General features: G+C 40.5%; 1 protein-coding gene across 1 annotated transcript in view; it reads right to left on the reverse strand.

Moving 5' to 3' along the window:
* The window catches only part of LOC140731489 (uncharacterized), a 137,357-nt gene that overhangs the window by 68,418 nt on the left and 49,007 nt on the right, over positions 1-19,932 (reverse strand). The window contains exons 9-16 of the mRNA XM_073052964.1: positions 16,310-16,384; positions 13,435-13,530; positions 12,700-12,768; positions 9,990-10,022; positions 7,636-7,734; positions 3,718-3,792; positions 844-939; positions 109-177 (exon numbers count right to left, since the gene is read on the reverse strand). Coding sequence (XP_072909065.1) covers positions 109-177; positions 844-939; positions 3,718-3,792; positions 7,636-7,734; positions 9,990-10,022; positions 12,700-12,768; positions 13,435-13,530; positions 16,310-16,384 — 612 coding nt within the window. The remainder of the gene's footprint in view (positions 1-108; positions 178-843; positions 940-3,717; positions 3,793-7,635; positions 7,735-9,989; positions 10,023-12,699; positions 12,769-13,434; positions 13,531-16,309; positions 16,385-19,932) is intronic.

A 19,932-nucleotide genomic window follows, 5' to 3' on the forward strand; every position in this document is an offset into this window, starting at 1 on the left:
CCTATCAACCTGAGTAGCCACTCCCAGGGAGCTAGAAACTTAGACCCTAAGTTCCCACTGTTCTGTGCTGTTAAGGGTCTTGCCTTTAGCAGGTTTTTTTCTACTTACCCTTTCTAGAAGTATTTGCACCTGAGCTTAGGGGATATGTCAAATAGTCTGTATGTGACCTTCTCGGAGCTGACAGTTTGCCATGCAACAAAATAAAACAAAGAAAATGTTACCGCTACATTAAAAACACAAATGCCAAAATTAGATCGCTGTTTGCAGTATCAATCAACTTACTTTGACAAGTCGATAAATAAGTTTTAACTTTATTAATTACATCAAAAATGAATCTGTTATGAAGAAACTTCAAAGTAAACAGCTTCAAATGTTATAATGATTATAGGTATCACAGTGATTTGTCATGGTCTAGGGAAGGGTTTTCCAACCATTTTTATGTCATGAATCAATGAAGCAAGGAGTCTGTGGACCCAAGCTGGGAACACCTAGTCTATGCTATCTCGATTCACTCCTGCTTCAGAAATCAGTTCTCATGTGGATTCCACCTTGTTTAGACTACATGACTGATGGCTAGGTCACTCCTTCACTGAGTTGTTCACCTAACAGGCTAAGCAGAGAAAGAGCAAGAAGATTTATAAATAGCTCTCTCAAAGCACAAGCTTGTGGATCTGCAACAATCTTCTCATAGTGTCTCCAAATCTCTTGCTAAACAAAATTAGCATAGAAACACAGATCAATATTGCTTAATGTTGTTCTGCCAAAACAAAATCTACATTGAAGACACTACTGCATAGAAGCCAAATATTGTTCTTGAGACACTTTTCATCAGACCATACTCACGTAATGCCACGGGCTTCATCCTCCTGGGCAAAGGAGCTGAATACCTAGTGGGTGTCTGGAAATTTGCTGGTGTTGAAGATGATATGTTTGCTAAATCTGTCGGAAAAGAAAACAAATGCTCAATCCAGATTCTACATGTCAATAAGTGTAAACATGGACTTTGTTGAATATTTCATTAATGGATTAACTTGATTCTATTCTACCCCTCCTGGTTCAGTCCCTTCCCACCTACATTCATGACACTTCTCATGCCCTCCATCTTCTCAGTAACTTTCAGTTCCCTGGCCCTAACCACCTATTCTTCACCATGGATGTTCAGTCCCTATACACTTCTATCCCCCACCCAGAATGCCTCAAACCCGTCCACTTCTTTTTTGACAAAAGAACCAACCACTCCACCTCTACCACCACCCTCCTCCATCTGGCAAAACTGGTTCTCACCCTGAACAATTTTTCCTTCGGCTCCTCCCACCTTCTCCAAACCTGAGGGGTAGCCATGGACACTCACATGGACCCAAGCTGTGCTTGCCTATTTGTCTGAAGCCTTCCCTGGTTATAATCCCCAACTCTTCCTCCACTACATTGACAACTGCATTGGCGCTGCTTCACGTACCCATGCTGAGTTTGTCAATTTTGCCTCTAACTTCCACCCTGCCCTTAGATTCACTTGGTCCATCTCTGACAACTCCCTCCCCTTTCTTGAAGTCTCTGTCCATCTCTGGAGACAAACTGTCAACCAACATCTTTTAAAAACCTACTGATCCCCATGGTTATCTTGAGTATACCTCTTCCCACCCTATCATATAAAAACATTATTCCCTTTTCTCAGTTTTAGATTAGTGGAGGGGCAGGTAGTGTTGAGGAAACAGGAAGGCTGCAGCAGGACTTTGACAGATTAGGAGAATGAGTAAGAAAGGGGCAAATAAAATGCAATGTTGGAAAATGCGTGGTCATGTACTTTGGTACAAAAAAAATGTGCAGACTATTTTCTAAATAGTGAAAAAATTCAAAAATCTGAGATGCAAAGGCACTTGGGAGTCCATGTTCGGAACACCCTAAAAGTTAACTTGCTGGTTGAATCTGTGTTGAGGAAGGCAAATGCAATATTAGCATTGATTTCAAGAAGTCTAGAATATAAGGGCAGGGATGTGATGTCAAGGCTTTCTAAGGCACTGGTGAGGCCTCTCCTCGAGTATTGTGAACAGATTTGGACTCCTCATCTAAGAAAAGATCTGCTGACTTTGGAGAGAGTTCAAAGAAGATTCACAAGGATGATTCTTCAAATAAAAGATTATCATATGAGGAACATTTGATGGCTCTGGGCCTGTACTCATTGGAATTTAGAAGGATGAGGAGGGATCTCATTGAAACCTTTCGATGTTGAAAGGCCTAGACAGAGTAGATGTGGAAAGGATGTTTCGCATGGTTTTGGGGGGGGGGGGAGGGTCTAGGACAAGAGGGCACAGCCTCAGGATAGAGAGGTATCCATTTAAAACAGAGATGTGGAGAAATTTCTTTAGCCAGAGGGTGGTGAATTTGTGGAATTTATTACCACAGGCAGCTGTGGAGGTCAGGTTGTTGGGTGTATTTAAGGCGGAGATTGATGGGTTCTTGATTGTCCATGGCATCAAAGGTTATGGGGGGGTGGGGGAGGTAGGCTGGGGAGTGGGGTGAGGAGGGGAAAAAAAATCAGCCATGATTGAATGGCAGAGCAGACTCGATGGGCCAAATGGCCTCATTTTGCTCCTATGTCTTATGGTAATTCTCTGACTCCATGTCCCTTTCCAGTAGTGCATTCCCAATTCCAAATATCATCTTTGGCATGAATAAATTCTCAATCAAATTCCCTCTAAACCACCCAACCCCTTATCTAAAACAACACACACAAAATGCTGGAGGAACTCAGCAGGTCAGACGGCATCAAGGGGAAGATGCTAGAATAAAAAGGTGGGGGAGGGGGAGGAAACTAACTAGAAGGTGATAGGTGAAGCCAGGTGGGAGTGAAAGGTCAAGGACTGGAGAAGAAGGAATCTGATAGGAGAGGAGAGTAAACCACAGGAGAAAGGGAAGGAGGAGAGGGGGAAGTAAAGGGAAGGTGAGAAGAGGTAGAAAGTCAGAGTGGGACAAGAGGCAGGGGGAAATTTTGTTTATCAGAAGGAGAAATTGACCTTAAACCTATGGTCTCTTATTTTATATCCAAATAATTTGCTTCTACCTCCGCTAGAAAAGTCTCTACAAAAAAAAATCTTGCCTCATCTTTTAAATTAATAACCATACTGTTTTGTTGGAAAACCCCCTGACTAATTTTAAGAAAAAGAAGCTGAATTCTCCTCGGGTTCTATGTTTATCACTCTGGTACTTCATTAAAACAACTTCATTGTTAGTAGTGAAATGATGAGTGCAACAATGATCAGTGTCCAATTCCGTCACTGTCTGCAGGGAGTTTGTACATTCTCCCCCGACTGTGTGGATTTGCTCTGGGTGCTCTGGTTTCCTCTCATATACAGGAAAGTCGTGTGCATCCTATGTTGGCACCAGAAGCATAGTGACACTTTCAGGCTGCCCCCAGCACATATTCGGACAGTGCTGTTTGCTGCTGCAAATGATGCCTTTCACTATATGTTTCAATGTTTCAAACTAATCTTTAATCTTTATCTTTGATATATCTCTCAGGATCCTTTGTGGCAACTTGTTTGCACAAATTGGTATTATCAAAATTTTCTATTACAGTTGCAAGTACTTAATTAACTGTGAAGCACAGGAGAAAGGTGTATCGCATAAAGGTAATCTTTTTCTTTCAACATCCATTTCCAAAGCTACACTATAATCTGCCTTCAGTTTTTTTGAAGTTATTTTCTCTTTTTGTCTACTTACCCCAAGTCCCAGAGTATTTGGTCAAAGGCCTGGAATATGTATCATCATATGATGAAGGTGAGAGATTTGACGAATCTGTTATAACCAAATAAGTTGTGCAAAGTATAAGTGCATTACAGTATTCTTAAGGGCCTCGTAAATCACAAATCAACAATTAATGACAAATGCTGCTCTTAATTCTCTCAAGATTTTTATGAGAATAAAAATATTTTATTCAGAGTAAAGCATTAAAAGCCAAGCCAAGACAATCCCTTGTACATTATTTGAAGGGAAACTCAATTTCTCCCAAGTTTCTTCTTCTGAAAACAAGATCACTCACTACTGGCACCAGAAATCAAAGTTCAAAGTATTTATTTATTCTTAAATACCTATATGTCACCATATCAGAAACATTATCTGCATCAGATTTAATATCACCAGCGTATGTCATGAAATTTGTTCAATTTATGGCGGCAGTACAATGAAATACATGATAAATAAATACAGAGAAAAAAATCTGAATTACAGTAAGTGTACATTTGTCTATTAAATAGTTAAGTTAAAATAACTAGTGCAAAAAGTAAAAAGGTGGTGAAGTAGTGTTCATAGGTTCAATATCCATTCAGAAATTGATAACAGAGGGGAAGATGCTATTTCTGAATCGCTAAGTCTGTGCCTTCCGGTGTCTGTACCTCCTTCCCGATGGTAATAATGAGAAGAGAGCATGTTCTGGGTGATGGGGGTCCTTAATGATGGATGCCACCTTGAGATTCATTTTCTTGCAGACACAAAAGAAGAAAAGAAAAAAAAGAAACACAACAGAAGCAACGAGAGTCCACACAGAACTGTACGGACAAACAACTGATGTGCAAAAGATAACAAACTGTGTCAGTACAAAAAGGCAATAAAAGAAATAATAATAATCATAATAACTGAACAAGGAATAATTACCAGGAACATGAGATGAATAGTACATGAAAGTGAGTCCGTAAGTTGTCAAACAGCTCCTGTACCTTCTTCCTGATGGTAGGAGTGGGAAGAGAGCATGACCTGGATGGTGAGGTCCTTGATGATGGATGCTGCTTTCAATTATCAGCAGTAAGGAACCATATTAAAACTGAACACATGAACCAGGTCCATGAGCCAAGACTCATCAGGAGATCAGAGATGCAGAGGATCAGCAACTTTAAATTCATTAGTGTTATCATTTCAGATACAGTGCCAATAAAAAGTATTCACCCCCTTGGAAGTCTTCATGTTATATTGTTTTACAACATTGAATCACAGTGGATTTAATTTGCCTTTTTTGACGCTGATCAACAGGAAAAGATTCTTTTGTGTCAAAGTGAAAACAGATCTCTACAAAGTGATCTAAATTAATTACAAATATAAAACACAAAATAGTTGATTGCATAAGTATTCACCCCCACCCCAACTTTAATATGACACACCAAATCATCACTGGAGCAACCAATTGGTTTTAGAAGTCACATAATTAGTTAAATTGAGATCACTGTGTGCAATCATGGTGTTTTGATTGATTGTAGTAGAAATACACCTGCATATTGGAAGGTCCAACTGCTGGTGAGTCAGTATCCTGGCAAAATCTACACCATGAAGACAAAAGAACACTCCAAGCAACTCTATGAAAAGGTTATTGAAAAGCACAAGTCAGGAGATGGATACAAGAAAATTTCCAAGTCACTGAATATCCCTTGGAGTACAGTTAAGTCAATCATCAAGAAATGGAAAGAATATGGCACAGCCATAAGTCTGCCTAGAGTAGGCTGTCCTCAAAAACTAAGTGACTGTGCAAGAAGGGGACTAGTGAGGGAGGCCACCAAAGATCTATGACAACTCTAGTGGAGTTACAAGCTTCAGTGGCTGAGATGAAAGAGACTATGCATACAAGTCCTATTGCCTGTTGCTTCACCAGTCACAGCTTAATGGGAGTGTGGCAAAGAGAAAGCCACTGTTGAAACAAGCTTACATGAAATCTTGGCTAGAGTTTGCCAGAAGGCATGTGGGAGATTCTGAAGTCAGCTGGAAGAAGGTTCCATGGTCTGATGAAACCAAAATAGAGCTTTTTGACCATCAGACTAAATGCCATGTTTGGTATAAGCCAAACACTGCACAACATCAAAAACACACCACCTCTACTGTGAAGCATGGTGGTGGCTGCATCATGCTGTGGGGATGCTTCACTGTAGCAGGCCCTGTAAGGCTTATGAAGGTAGAGAATAAAATAAACACAGCAAAATATGGGGAAATCCTGGAGGAAAACCTGATGCAGTCTGCAAGAGAACTGCAAATTGGAAGATGTTTTCCAGCAAGACAATGACCTCGAGCATAAAGCCAAAGCTACACAAGAATGGCTTAAAAACAACAAAGTTAATGTCCTGGAGTGGCCAAGTTAGAGTCCAGACCTCAATCCAACTGAGAATTTGTGGCTGGACTTGAAAAGGGCATGCAATCTGACAGAGCTTGAGCAGTTTTGTAAAGAAGAATGGGGAAAAATTGCAGTGTCCAGATGTGCAAAGCTGATAGAGTCCTATCCATACAGACTCAAGGCTGTAATTGCTGCCAAAGTTGCATCTACCGAATACTGACTTGATGGGGGTGAATACTTGTGCAATCAATTATTTTGTGTTTTATATTTGCAATTAATTTAGATCACTTTGCAGAGTCTTTTTCTGTTGATCAGTGTCAAAAAAGGTAAATTAAATCCGCTGTCATTCAATGTTGTAAAACAACAAACATGAAGACTTGCAAGGGGGTGTGAATGCTTTTAGTAGGCACTTTAATCTGCCCAGGGTACAACATGTAACTGCTATTACAAAGCCACAGCAGCTCCTCTACACTCTTAGAAATTTGCACTGATTCAGCATGTCAATTAACACTTTGACAAACTTCTATAGATGGGTGGTGGACAATATACTGAAGGGTTGCAACACAGCCTGGTATGGAAACTCCAATGCCTTTGAATGGATAAAAATTCAAAAAGTAGTGGATACAGCCCAGTCCATCACAGGCAAAGCCCTCGCCATCAGTCCACATTTACAATGAGTGTTGATGCAGGAAAGCAACATCCGTCATCAAGAACACCCCATCCATGTCCTCTTCTCCTGCTGCCATCAGGAAGGAGGTACAAGTGCCTCAAGCCTCACAACCTACGTACTCATTTTTAAGGACCCTATAACGTATTCCTGATATTTTTTGCTTATTCTTATTATTTTCTTTTTGCTTTTGGACAGCTTGTTGGCTTGGTTGTTTGTCTCACTCTGTTCTTTGCAGTTTTTCATTGAATCTGTTATGTTTCTTTCTATCTACTGTGAACGACAGCAAGAAAATGAATCTAAGGATAGTATATGATAACATATGTATTTTGATACTAAATTACTTTGAACTTTTGAAGATAATTAAAGCAAACCTCTGTGTTTCACTATTACAAGGGAGCAGGTATTTGGAGGAAAATACAGGAGGGATTTCGGGGTAGATTTTTTTTTACATACAGAGTGGTAGGTGTGTGGAATATACTGTCAGGGGTGGTAGTAGAAGCAGACATTAGGGACATTTCAGAGACTCTCCGATAAACATATGGATGAGAAAATGAAGGGCTACGTAGGAAAGAAGGGTTAGATTGATCTTTGAGTAGGCTAATAGGTTGGCACAACATCAGTCTGTACTGTGCTGTTACTGTTTTATGTTCTACATTAAACTGTGTGAACATTACCATGGCATCCTACCGCTTTCATTACAGACCCTCAGTTCATTAGTCTGCACGAGCTCTTACTCTTCTGGTCCCTGACATGGCCACATATCCCAGGGCTTTCTTTTCTACAACCCTCCAAACATTAGAGCATGTGAAAGATGTTTTCCTCATGAAAAGCTTGTTCAATAGCACACAACACTTTGAAGTTTTATGTTTGCAATACTAACCATCCATGGCAGTGTTTGGTAGGAACACAGAATCATCTCCATAAGACACATCCTTTAAGTAATCTCCCAAGTAGTCATCATCATACGAAATGGTTTGATCTGTTATTAAAAATTAGAAAAATCAGGTTTTTAATAACCAACTTTTCAAACTGAAAGACTTTCCATTATCAAAAGATTAAACCTATTGTTTCTTATGAAGTAAGAATATGACTATATGAAGTACTTTCATATTTGCCACTTCAACTAAACTATACTATCAAATTTATGGATGCAGTTACATAAAGGAATTTATCATAACATTATTGGAAAAAATCTCACAGAATATCACAAAAAAACAGAATGGAAATTAAACACTCAAGATTAAGTCTGCATCCGTTCTGTGGCTCTATTTATCTGGATATACTTGCATTCCTTTCTTAACTTATCCTCTTTCTCTTAGATGCATCCACAATGCTTTCCTCAGACACTCTACTTGATCGAGAGCATGGCCCCAAGAGCCGGAGAGCATCTTTCAATTAAGTTAAAACATTTTTCAATAACAATTGGAAAGCAGCATTCTGTCTCTTCCTCATAAATTAATTCATTGTTTTAGAATTGTTATGCAGACAGTTCCAGGTCTTTCCCAACTCACTCTATTTTGAAGAACTGTAAGGGAGATGACACATTGGCACATTTGGCTTGAGGTTGACAATGAAGCTTGAAACCTGTGGTCGATTAGAAGACTGAAATTTAAAGCCTGATGGCTGAAGCTCTGGGTCTCTGAGTCTGAAGTCCACCAGGGAAGTCTCCAGTCAGCTCAAGTCTGCTGGAGGTCTGGAAGCCTGTCCTAGTGTTGGAAGATTGTCTCTGTGGGTGGGTAGGAGGGAGGAAAGGGGCTTGTTTTGTTGTTTTTTTTTACTTGCTGTGGACAACAAAATGCTGAGCATTGTGGGTATGCTATGTTGGCTACGGAATGTGTGATAACACTTGTGGGCAGTACATCATTAGGATGTGCTGGTTGTTAACGCAGGCGACATATTTCAAAGTATGTTTCAATGTACACGTGATAAATAAACTTGAATCTGAAATCTTTGAATCTGAAATCTAAATTTCAAAATCTGAATTAAAGCAGCTCTCTATGAGAGGTCTCAGGCAAGGGTCAGGAATCCCATACATAAACGTTTCCTTTCCTACCTCTGCCTCAATGTCGTTGATGCCCTCAAATCCCACCAAACTCTCTGATCAATCCTGGAAACATTGAATTCCTGATGGGTACTCAAGGCCTCAGCCCCAGCTCTGACAGTTGACAGACTCCCTTAGCCTCCTGGGTCCAGACTGATCCCAGAGCTACCCATCATCTACCTTTGCTCATTCCACAATGGCACAGCAGAAACAAAAGAGGGCCCTTTTGCAACAATTGACAACTACGCCTTCCAGTTTTGTTGAATTTTGCTATGGTAAGCTCAAACCCAGAACAGTAATTGGCATGATACGAGACTGCTCCTTTGGTGTATCTCAACACATTGGAGTATTGTGTGCAATTTTGGGCCTCTTATCTAAGATATAATTTGCTGGCATTGTAGGGGTTCCAGAGGAGGTTCAAAAGAATTATCCCAGGATTGAAAGGGTTAACCTATGAGACACATTTGACAGCTCTGGGCCTGTACTTGCTGTTGTTTATAAGAATGAGGGGTTGATAATACTGAAACCTAGCAAATGCTGAAAGGCATAGATAGAATGGACATGGAGAGGATGTTTCCTATAGTGAGGGAATCTAGGACCAGAACAGAAGGATGTCCCTTAAGAACAAAAATGAGGAAGAATTTCTTTAGCCAAAGGGTGGTGAATCTGTGGAATTCATTGCCACATACGGTCGTGGAAGACAAATCATTGGGTATATTTAAAGTGGAGGTTGATAGGATGTTGATTAGTCAAGGCATCAAATGTTATAGGGAGAAGGCAGGAGAATGGGGTTGAAAGAGTTAATAAATCTCCCATCACTGAATGGCAGAGCAGACTCAATGGGCTGTATGGCCTAATTCTGCTCCTATGTCTTAAGGTCTTAGATTGAAGAATTTTTAGACTCTTGTTCCTTCAGCATGTCTCCAAGTCACAGATCATCTGACAGTGTTAACCTTGTCTTGTCAACTCTGATTGCAAGGTTTCTGCAGTTACCATTACCAAGCAGTAGCCTGGCATCTACTCATCTTGAAGGGTTGACCTGGTTGTGAAATATTCTTTGCTGAACTTGAAGCAAAATTCAGAACCATGCTGTTCAGTTTCACAGTGTTGTTTCAGTAAGACTCGGACTTCTTCCACTAGTTCTCCCGTAACTTAAATGCCTTTCAGTTAATGTTTCTCAAAACTGTACTTACTGCACGTGTTTGAACTGGAAGACAAATCGAAGTCTGTCAAGAAAGAAGAGGTCACAATTGAATTTAGTTACTGGTAACACAGTTAAATTGCCAATAGCAAACATATTTCATCTTGTGGACAGAAATCTCAGACCTTCAATAAGGAGAAATGGAAATGTGGCCATGATCCCACTGAGGAGCACAATGGGCACAAGGTCCTCCTCTGTCTCATTTAGTTTCCTGATCCTACCTTGGGGGTTTAGATTATTATATCATGCATACATTGCAACACACACACACACACACACACACACACACACACACACACACACACACACACACACACACACACACACACACACACACACACACACACACACAAATTCTGCAGGAACTCAGCGAGTCAGGCAGCATCTATGGAAATAAACGAACAGTAAACGGTTTGCGCCGAGACCCTTCAAGGAGACTGGAAAGAAAGGGGGAAGACGCCAGAATAAAAAAAGTGATGGGAGGGAAAGGAGGACTAGCTAGGAGGTTATTAGCAAAACCAAGCAGGTGGGAAAGGTAAAGGGCTGGAGGGAAAGGGCTCTGACAGGAGAGATGGGCCATGAGAGAGAGGGAAGGAGGAGGGGCACCAGGGGAAGGCGATAGATGTAAGAGGCCAGAGGGGGGATTAGAAGAAAAGGGGAGGAAAGGGATTTTTTTGATACATACATTGGTTTTCAGTGAACATATAACACTACAGCACAGTACAGACCCTTCAGCCCACAATGTTGTGCTAACCTATGATGTAACAAACCATCCCCACCCACATAGCCCTCCATTTTTCTTTCATCTATGTGCCCATCTGAGAATCTGTTAAATTTCCCTAATGTATCTACCTCTATCACCAATCCCAGCAGCACATTTCATGCAGTTACCACTCTCTGTGTATAAAACCTACCTCTGATACCCCCACTCCAATCACCTTAAAATTATGTCTCCCTGTGTTAGCCATTACCATCCTTGGAAAAATTCTCTGTCTGTCCACTCAATCTATGCCTCTTATCATCTCAGCAACACCATCTGGTGAGATCTGACTGGGGGATCCTTTGTCCAGCACCTTTGCTCCATCTGCAAAAAGTATAATTCCTGGTGGCCAAGCATTTTCATTCCTAACCCCATGTCAGTCTGTGGCCTCCTTTTCTGCCACAATGAGGCCACCCTCAGTGTGGGGGAGCAACACCTCATGTTCCATCTAGGAGCCTCCAACCTGATGGCACGAACATCAATTTCTCCTTCTGCTATTTTTTCTGGTTTTCTTTTCCCCTGTCCCTTCCCTTTTTTCAGTTCCTCACTCTAGCCTCTTACCTTTTCTCCTCACCTGCCTATCTCCTTCCCTTTCTTCCATGGCCCACGCTCCTCTCCTATTAGCTTTCTTCTTCTTCAGCCCTTTACTTTTTCCACCTATCACCACCCAGCATCTTATCTCAATCCCCCCTCCTCCTCCCACCTGGCTTCACCTACCCCCTTCCACCTCCCCACCCTCTTATTCTGGCATTTCCCCCCTTTCTTTCCAGTCCCCATTGATGGGTCTCAATCCAAAACTTCAACTGTTTATTCATTTCCATAGATGCTGCCTGACCTACAGAGTTCCTCCAGCACTTTGTGCTCTGGATTTCCAGCATCTGAAGAATCTTGTGTTTGTGTTAGACTTACTGGTCTTCAGTCCTCAAACACCATTGTTGTTTCTTATATATGTATATATACATATAAAAGTACATATATATATATTTATAGGACCTTTCTGTGTAAAATGGCTCAGCTACTGTATTTCCCACATTATGTAGTAACAATGACAAAAACCTCCAAAACATAAAGCACTTTGGCATTTCCTGACACACCATATAAAGCAAGTGCTTCCTTTCTGTCACACCACAGTTAAAGGCAAAACAGCCAACTTCAGAAAATCCTTCAATTTGAAAACATAGAACAGTGCAGTAAAGGAACAGGCTCTTCAGTCCAGAACATTGTGCAGAATCAAGTAAATTAGTCATCAAATGGTCAACTATGTAAATCTATTTTGCCTGCACAACGTTCATATCTTTGCAATTCCCTCATATTCGTGTTTTTATCTAAACCTCTTAAAAATCCCTAATGTATCTGCCTCTACCACCAACCCTGGCAGCACATTGCAGGCACCCACCACTCACTGTGTAAAAAAATCTTGCCTTTCACATCTCCTTTTAATTTATCTCCTCTCATCTTAAATGCCCACCCTCTGGTAGTAAACACTTCAATCCTTCGAAAAAGATAGTGTCTGTCTACTCTATCTATGCTTCTTATAATCTTATAAATCTCTATCAGATCTCCCCCCAGCCTACGCTGCGCCAGAAAAAACATTCCAAAGTTGTCCAACCTCTTGATATAGCACATGCCTTCTAATCCAGGCAGCATCCTGGTAAACCTCTTCTGCTCTCTCTCAAAAGCCTTAACATCCTTCCTATAATGGGGTGACCAAAACCGTATACAATACTCCAGATGTGGCCTAACTGGAGTTTTATAAAACTGAAACATAATTTCCTGGTTTTTGAACTCAATGTCTTGACTAATAAAAGCAAGCATTCCATATGCCTTTAACCACCCTATCAACCTGAGTAGCCACTCCCAGGGAGCTAGAAACTTAGACCCTAAGTTCCCACTGTTCTGTGCTGTTAAGGGTCTTGCCTTTAGCAGGTTTTTTTCTACTTACCCTTTCTAGAAGTATTTGCACCTGAGCTTAGGGGATATGTCAAATAGTCTGTATGTGACCTTCTCGGAGCTGACAGTTTGCCATGCAACAAAATAAAACAAAGAAAATGTTACCGCTACATTAAAAACACAAATGCCAAAATTAGATCGCTGTTTGCAGTATCAATCAACTTACTTTGACAAGTCGATAAATAAGTTTTAACTTTATTAATTACATCAAAAATGAATCTGTTATGAAGAAACTTCAAAGTAAACAGCTTCAAATGTTATAATGATTATAGGTATCACAGTGATTTGTCATGGTCTAGGGAAGGGTTTTCCAACCATTTTTATGTCATGAATCAATGAAGCAAGGAGTCTGTGGACCCAAGCTGGGAACACCTAGTCTATGCTATCTCGATTCACTCCTGCTTCAGAAATCAGTTCTCATGTGGATTCCACCTTGTTTAGACTACATGACTGATGGCTAGGTCACTCCTTCACTGAGTTGTTCACCTAACAGGCTAAGCAGAGAAAGAGCAAGAAGATTTATAAATAGCTCTCTCAAAGCACAAGCTTGTGGATCTGCAACAATCTTCTCATAGTGTCTCCAAATCTCTTGCTAAACAAAATTAGCATAGAAACACAGATCAATATTGCTTAATGTTGTTCTGCCAAAACAAAATCTACATTGAAGACACTACTGCATAGAAGCCAAATATTGTTCTTGAGACACTTTTCATCAGACCATACTCACGTAATGCCACGGGCTTCATCCTCCTGGGCAAAGGAGCTGAATACCTAGTGGGTGTCTGGAAATTTGCTGGTGTTGAAGATGATATGTTTGCTAAATCTGTCGGAAAAGAAAACAAATGCTCAATCCAGATTCTACATGTCAATAAGTGTAAACATGGACTTTGTTGAATATTTCATTAATGGATTAACTTGATTCTATTCTACCCCTCCTGGTTCAGTCCCTTCCCACCTACATTCATGACACTTCTCATGCCCTCCATCTTCTCAGTAACTTTCAGTTCCCTGGCCCTAACCACCTATTCTTCACCATGGATGTTCAGTCCCTATACACTTCTATCCCCCACCCAGAATGCCTCAAACCCGTCCACTTCTTTTTTGACAAAAGAACCAACCACTCCACCTCTACCACCACCCTCCTCCATCTGGCAAAACTGGTTCTCACCCTGAACAATTTTTCCTTCGGCTCCTCCCACCTTCTCCAAACCTGAGGGGTAGCCATGGACACTCACATGGACCCAAGCTGTGCTTGCCTATTTGTCTGAAGCCTTCCCTGGTTATAATCCCCAACTCTTCCTCCACTACATTGACAACTGCATTGGCGCTGCTTCACGTACCCATGCTGAGTTTGTCAATTTTGCCTCTAACTTCCACCCTGCCCTTAGATTCACTTGGTCCATCTCTGACAACTCCCTCCCCTTTCTTGAAGTCTCTGTCCATCTCTGGAGACAAACTGTCAACCAACATCTTTTAAAAACCTACTGATCCCCATGGTTATCTTGAGTATACCTCTTCCCACCCTATCATATAAAAACATTATTCCCTTTTCTCAGTTTTAGATTAGTGGAGGGGCAGGTAGTGTTGAGGAAACAGGAAGGCTGCAGCAGGACTTTGACAGATTAGGAGAATGAGTAAGAAAGGGGCAAATAAAATGCAATGTTGGAAAATGCGTGGTCATGTACTTTGGTACAAAAAAAATGTGCAGACTATTTTCTAAATAGTGAAAAAATTCAAAAATCTGAGATGCAAAGGCACTTGGGAGTCCATGTTCGGAACACCCTAAAAGTTAACTTGCTGGTTGAATCTGTGTTGAGGAAGGCAAATGCAATATTAGCATTGATTTCAAGAAGTCTAGAATATAAGGGCAGGGATGTGATGTCAAGGCTTTCTAAGGCACTGGTGAGGCCTCTCCTCGAGTATTGTGAACAGATTTGGACTCCTCATCTAAGAAAAGATCTGCTGACTTTGGAGAGAGTTCAAAGAAGATTCACAAGGATGATTCTTCAAATAAAAGATTATCATATGAGGAACATTTGATGGCTCTGGGCCTGTACTCATTGGAATTTAGAAGGATGAGGAGGGATCTCATTGAAACCTTTCGATGTTGAAAGGCCTAGACAGAGTAGATGTGGAAAGGATGTTTCGCATGGTTTTGGGGGGGGGGGGGAGGGTCTAGGACAAGAGGGCACAGCCTCAGGATAGAGAGGTATCCATTTAAAACAGAGATGTGGAGAAATTTCTTTAGCCAGAGGGTGGTGAATTTGTGGAATTTATTACCACAGGCAGCTGTGGAGGTCAGGTTGTTGGGTGTATTTAAGGCGGAGATTGATGGGTTCTTGATTGTCCATGGCATCAAAGGTTATGGGGGGGTGGGGGAGGTAGGCTGGGGAGTGGGGTGAGGAGGGGAAAAAAAATCAGCCATGATTGAATGGCAGAGCAGACTCGATGGGCCAAATGGCCTCATTTTGCTCCTATGTCTTATGGTAATTCTCTGACTCCATGTCCCTTTCCAGTAGTGCATTCCCAATTCCAAATATCATCTTTGGCATGAATAAATTCTCAATCAAATTCCCTCTAAACCACCCAACCCCTTATCTAAAACAACACACACAAAATGCTGGAGGAACTCAGCAGGTCAGACGGCATCAAGGGGAAGATGCTAGAATAAAAAGGTGGGGGAGGGGGAGGAAACTAACTAGAAGGTGATAGGTGAAGCCAGGTGGGAGTGAAAGGTCAAGGACTGGAGAAGAAGGAATCTGATAGGAGAGGAGAGTAAACCACAGGAGAAAGGGAAGGAGGAGAGGGGGAAGTAAAGGGAAGGTGAGAAGAGGTAGAAAGTCAGAGTGGGACAAGAGGCAGGGGGAAATTTTGTTTATCAGAAGGAGAAATTGACCTTAAACCTATGGTCTCTTATTTTATATCCAAATAATTTGCTTCTACCTCCGCTAGAAAAGTCTCTACAAAAAAAAATCTTGCCTCATCTTTTAAATTAATAACCATACTGTTTTGTTGGAAAACCCCCTGACTAATTTTAAGAAAAAGAAGCTGAATTCTCCTCGGGTTCTATGTTTATCACTCTGGTACTTCATTAAAACAACTTCATTGTTAGTAGTGAAATGATGAGTGCAACAATGATCAGTGTCCAATTCCGTCACTGTCTGCAGGGAGTTTGTACATTCTCCCCCGACTGTGTGGATTTGCTCTGGGTGCTCTGGTTTCCTCTCATATACAGGAAAGTCGTGTGCATCCTATGTTGGCACCAGAAGCATAGTGACACTTTCAGGCTGCCCCCAGCACATATTCGGACAGTGCTGTTTGCTGCTGCAAATGATGCCTTTCACTATATGTTTCAATGTTTCAAACTAATCTTTAATCTTTATCTTTGATATATCTCTCAGGATCCTTTGTGGCAACTTGTTTGCACAAATTGGTATTATCAAAATTTTCTATTACAGTTGCAAGTACTTAATTAACTGTGAAGCACAGGAGAAAGGTGTATCGCATAAAGGTAATCTTTTTCTTTCAACATCCATTTCCAAAGCTACACTATAATCTGCCTTCAGTTTTTTTGAAGTTATTTTCTCTTTTTGTCTACTTACCCCAAGTCCCAGAGTATTTGGTCAAAGGCCTGGAATATGTATCATCATATGATGAAGGTGAGAGATTTGACGAATCTGTTATAACCAAATAAGTTGTGCAAAGTATAAGTGCATTACAGTATTCTTAAGGGCCTCGTAAATCACAAATCAACAATTAATGACAAATGCTGCTCTTAATTCTCTCAAGATTTTTATGAGAATAAAAATATTTTATTCAGAGTAAAGCATTAAAAGCCAAGCCAAGACAATCCCTTGTACATTATTTGAAGGGAAACTCAATTTCTCCCAAGTTTCTTCTTCTGAAAACAAGATCACTCACTACTGGCACCAGAAATCAAAGTTCAAAGTATTTATTTATTCTTAAATACCTATATGTCACCATATCAGAAACATTATCTGCATCAGATTTAATATCACCAGCGTATGTCATGAAATTTGTTCAATTTATGGCGGCAGTACAATGAAATACATGATAAATAAATACAGAGAAAAAAATCTGAATTACAGTAAGTGTACATTTGTCTATTAAATAGTTAAGTTAAAATAACTAGTGCAAAAAGTAAAAAGGTGGTGAAGTAGTGTTCATAGGTTCAATATCCATTCAGAAATTGATAACAGAGGGGAAGATGCTATTTCTGAATCGCTAAGTCTGTGCCTTCCGGTGTCTGTACCTCCTTCCCGATGGTAATAATGAGAAGAGAGCATGTTCTGGGTGATGGGGGTCCTTAATGATGGATGCCACCTTGAGATTCATTTTCTTGCAGACACAAAAGAAGAAAAGAAAAAAAAGAAACACAACAGAAGCAACGAGAGTCCACACAGAACTGTACGGACAAACAACTGATGTGCAAAAGATAACAAACTGTGTCAGTACAAAAAGGCAATAAAAGAAATAATAATAATCATAATAACTGAACAAGGAATAATTACCAGGAACATGAGATGAATAGTACATGAAAGTGAGTCCGTAAGTTGTCAAACAGCTCCTGTACCTTCTTCCTGATGGTAGGAGTGGGAAGAGAGCATGACCTGGATGGTGAGGTCCTTGATGATGGATGCTGCTTTCAATTATCAGCAGTAAGGAACCATATTAAAACTGAACACATGAACCAGGTCCATGAGCCAAGACTCATCAGGAGATCAGAGATGCAGAGGATCAGCAACTTTAAATTCATTAGTGTTATCATTTCAGATACAGTGCCAATAAAAAGTATTCACCCCCTTGGAAGTCTTCATGTTATATTGTTTTACAACATTGAATCACAGTGGATTTAATTTGCCTTTTTTGACGCTGATCAACAGGAAAAGATTCTTTTGTGTCAAAGTGAAAACAGATCTCTACAAAGTGATCTAAATTAATTACAAATATAAAACACAAAATAGTTGATTGCATAAGTATTCACCCCCACCCCAACTTTAATATGACACACCAAATCATCACTGGAGCAACCAATTGGTTTTAGAAGTCACATAATTAGTTAAATTGAGATCACTGTGTGCAATCATGGTGTTTTGATTGATTGTAGTAGAAATACACCTGCATATTGGAAGGTCCAACTGCTGGTGAGTCAGTATCCTGGCAAAATCTACACCATGAAGACAAAAGAACACTCCAAGCAACTCTATGAAAAGGTTATTGAAAAGCACAAGTCAGGAGATGGATACAAGAAAATTTCCAAGTCACTGAATATCCCTTGGAGTACAGTTAAGTCAATCATCAAGAAATGGAAAGAATATGGCACAGCCATAAGTCTGCCTAGAGTAGGCTGTCCTCAAAAACTAAGTGACTGTGCAAGAAGGGGACTAGTGAGGGAGGCCACCAAAGATCTATGACAACTCTAGTGGAGTTACAAGCTTCAGTGGCTGAGATGAAAGAGACTATGCATACAAGTCCTATTGCCTGTTGCTTCACCAGTCACAGCTTAATGGGAGTGTGGCAAAGAGAAAGCCACTGTTGAAACAAGCTTACATGAAATCTTGGCTAGAGTTTGCCAGAAGGCATGTGGGAGATTCTGAAGTCAGCTGGAAGAAGGTTCCATGGTCTGATGAAACCAAAATAGAGCTTTTTGACCATCAGACTAAATGCCATGTTTGGTATAAGCCAAACACTGCACAACATCAAAAACACACCACCTCTACTGTGAAGCATGGTGGTGGCTGCATCATGCTGTGGGGATGCTTCACTGTAGCAGGCCCTGTAAGGCTTATGAAGGTAGAGAATAAAATAAACACAGCAAAATATGGGGAAATCCTGGAGGAAAACCTGATGCAGTCTGCAAGAGAACTGCAAATTGGAAGATGTTTTCCAGCAAGACAATGACCTCGAGCATAAAGCCAAAGCTACACAAGAATGGCTTAAAAACAACAAAGTTAATGTCCTGGAGTGGCCAAGTTAGAGTCCAGACCTCAATCCAACTGAGAATTTGTGGCTGGACTTGAAAAGGGCATGCAATCTGACAGAGCTTGAGCAGTTTTGTAAAGAAGAATGGGGAAAAATTGCAGTGTCCAGATGTGCAAAGCTGATAGAGTCCTATCCATACAGACTCAAGGCTGTAATTGCTGCCAAAGTTGCATCTACCGAATACTGACTTGATGGGGGTGAATACTTGTGCAATCAATTATTTTGTGTTTTATATTTGCAATTAATTTAGATCACTTTGCAGAGTCTTTTTCTGTTGATCAGTGTCAAAAAAGGTAAATTAAATCCGCTGTCATTCAATGTTGTAAAACAACAAACATGAAGACTTGCAAGGGGGTGTGAATGCTTTTAGTAGGCACTTTAATCTGCCCAGGGTACAACATGTAACTGCTATTACAAAGCCACAGCAGCTCCTCTACACTCTTAGAAATTTGCACTGATTCAGCATGTCAATTAACACTTTGACAAACTTCTATAGATGGGTGGTGGACAATATACTGAAGGGTTGCAACACAGCCTGGTATGGAAACTCCAATGCCTTTGAATGGATAAAAATTCAAAAAGTAGTGGATACAGCCCAGTCCATCACAGGCAAAGCCCTCGCCATCAGTCCACATTTACAATGAGTGTTGATGCAGGAAAGCAACATCCGTCATCAAGAACACCCCATCCATGTCCTCTTCTCCTGCTGCCATCAGGAAGGAGGTACAAGTGCCTCAAGCCTCACAACCTACGTACTCATTTTTAAGGACCCTATAACGTATTCCTGATATTTTTTGCTTATTCTTATTATTTTCTTTTTGCTTTTGGACAGCTTGTTGGCTTGGTTGTTTGTCTCACTCTGTTCTTTGCAGTTTTTCATTGAATCTGTTATGTTTCTTTCTATCTACTGTGAACGACAGCAAGAAAATGAATCTAAGGATAGTATATGATAACATATGTATTTTGATACTAAATTACTTTGAACTTTTGAAGATAATTAAAGCAAACCTCTGTGTTTCACTATTACAAGGGAGCAGGTATTTGGAGGAAAATACAGGAGGGATTTCGGGGTAGATTTTTTTTTACATACAGAGTGGTAGGTGTGTGGAATATACTGTCAGGGGTGGTAGTAGAAGCAGACATTAGGGACATTTCAGAGACTCTCCGATAAACATATGGATGAGAAAATGAAGGGCTACGTAGGAAAGAAGGGTTAGATTGA

Source organism: Hemitrygon akajei, chromosome 8, assembly GCF_048418815.1.
Source record: "Hemitrygon akajei chromosome 8, sHemAka1.3, whole genome shotgun sequence".
NCBI lineage: Eukaryota > Metazoa > Chordata > Chondrichthyes > Myliobatiformes > Dasyatidae > Hemitrygon > Hemitrygon akajei.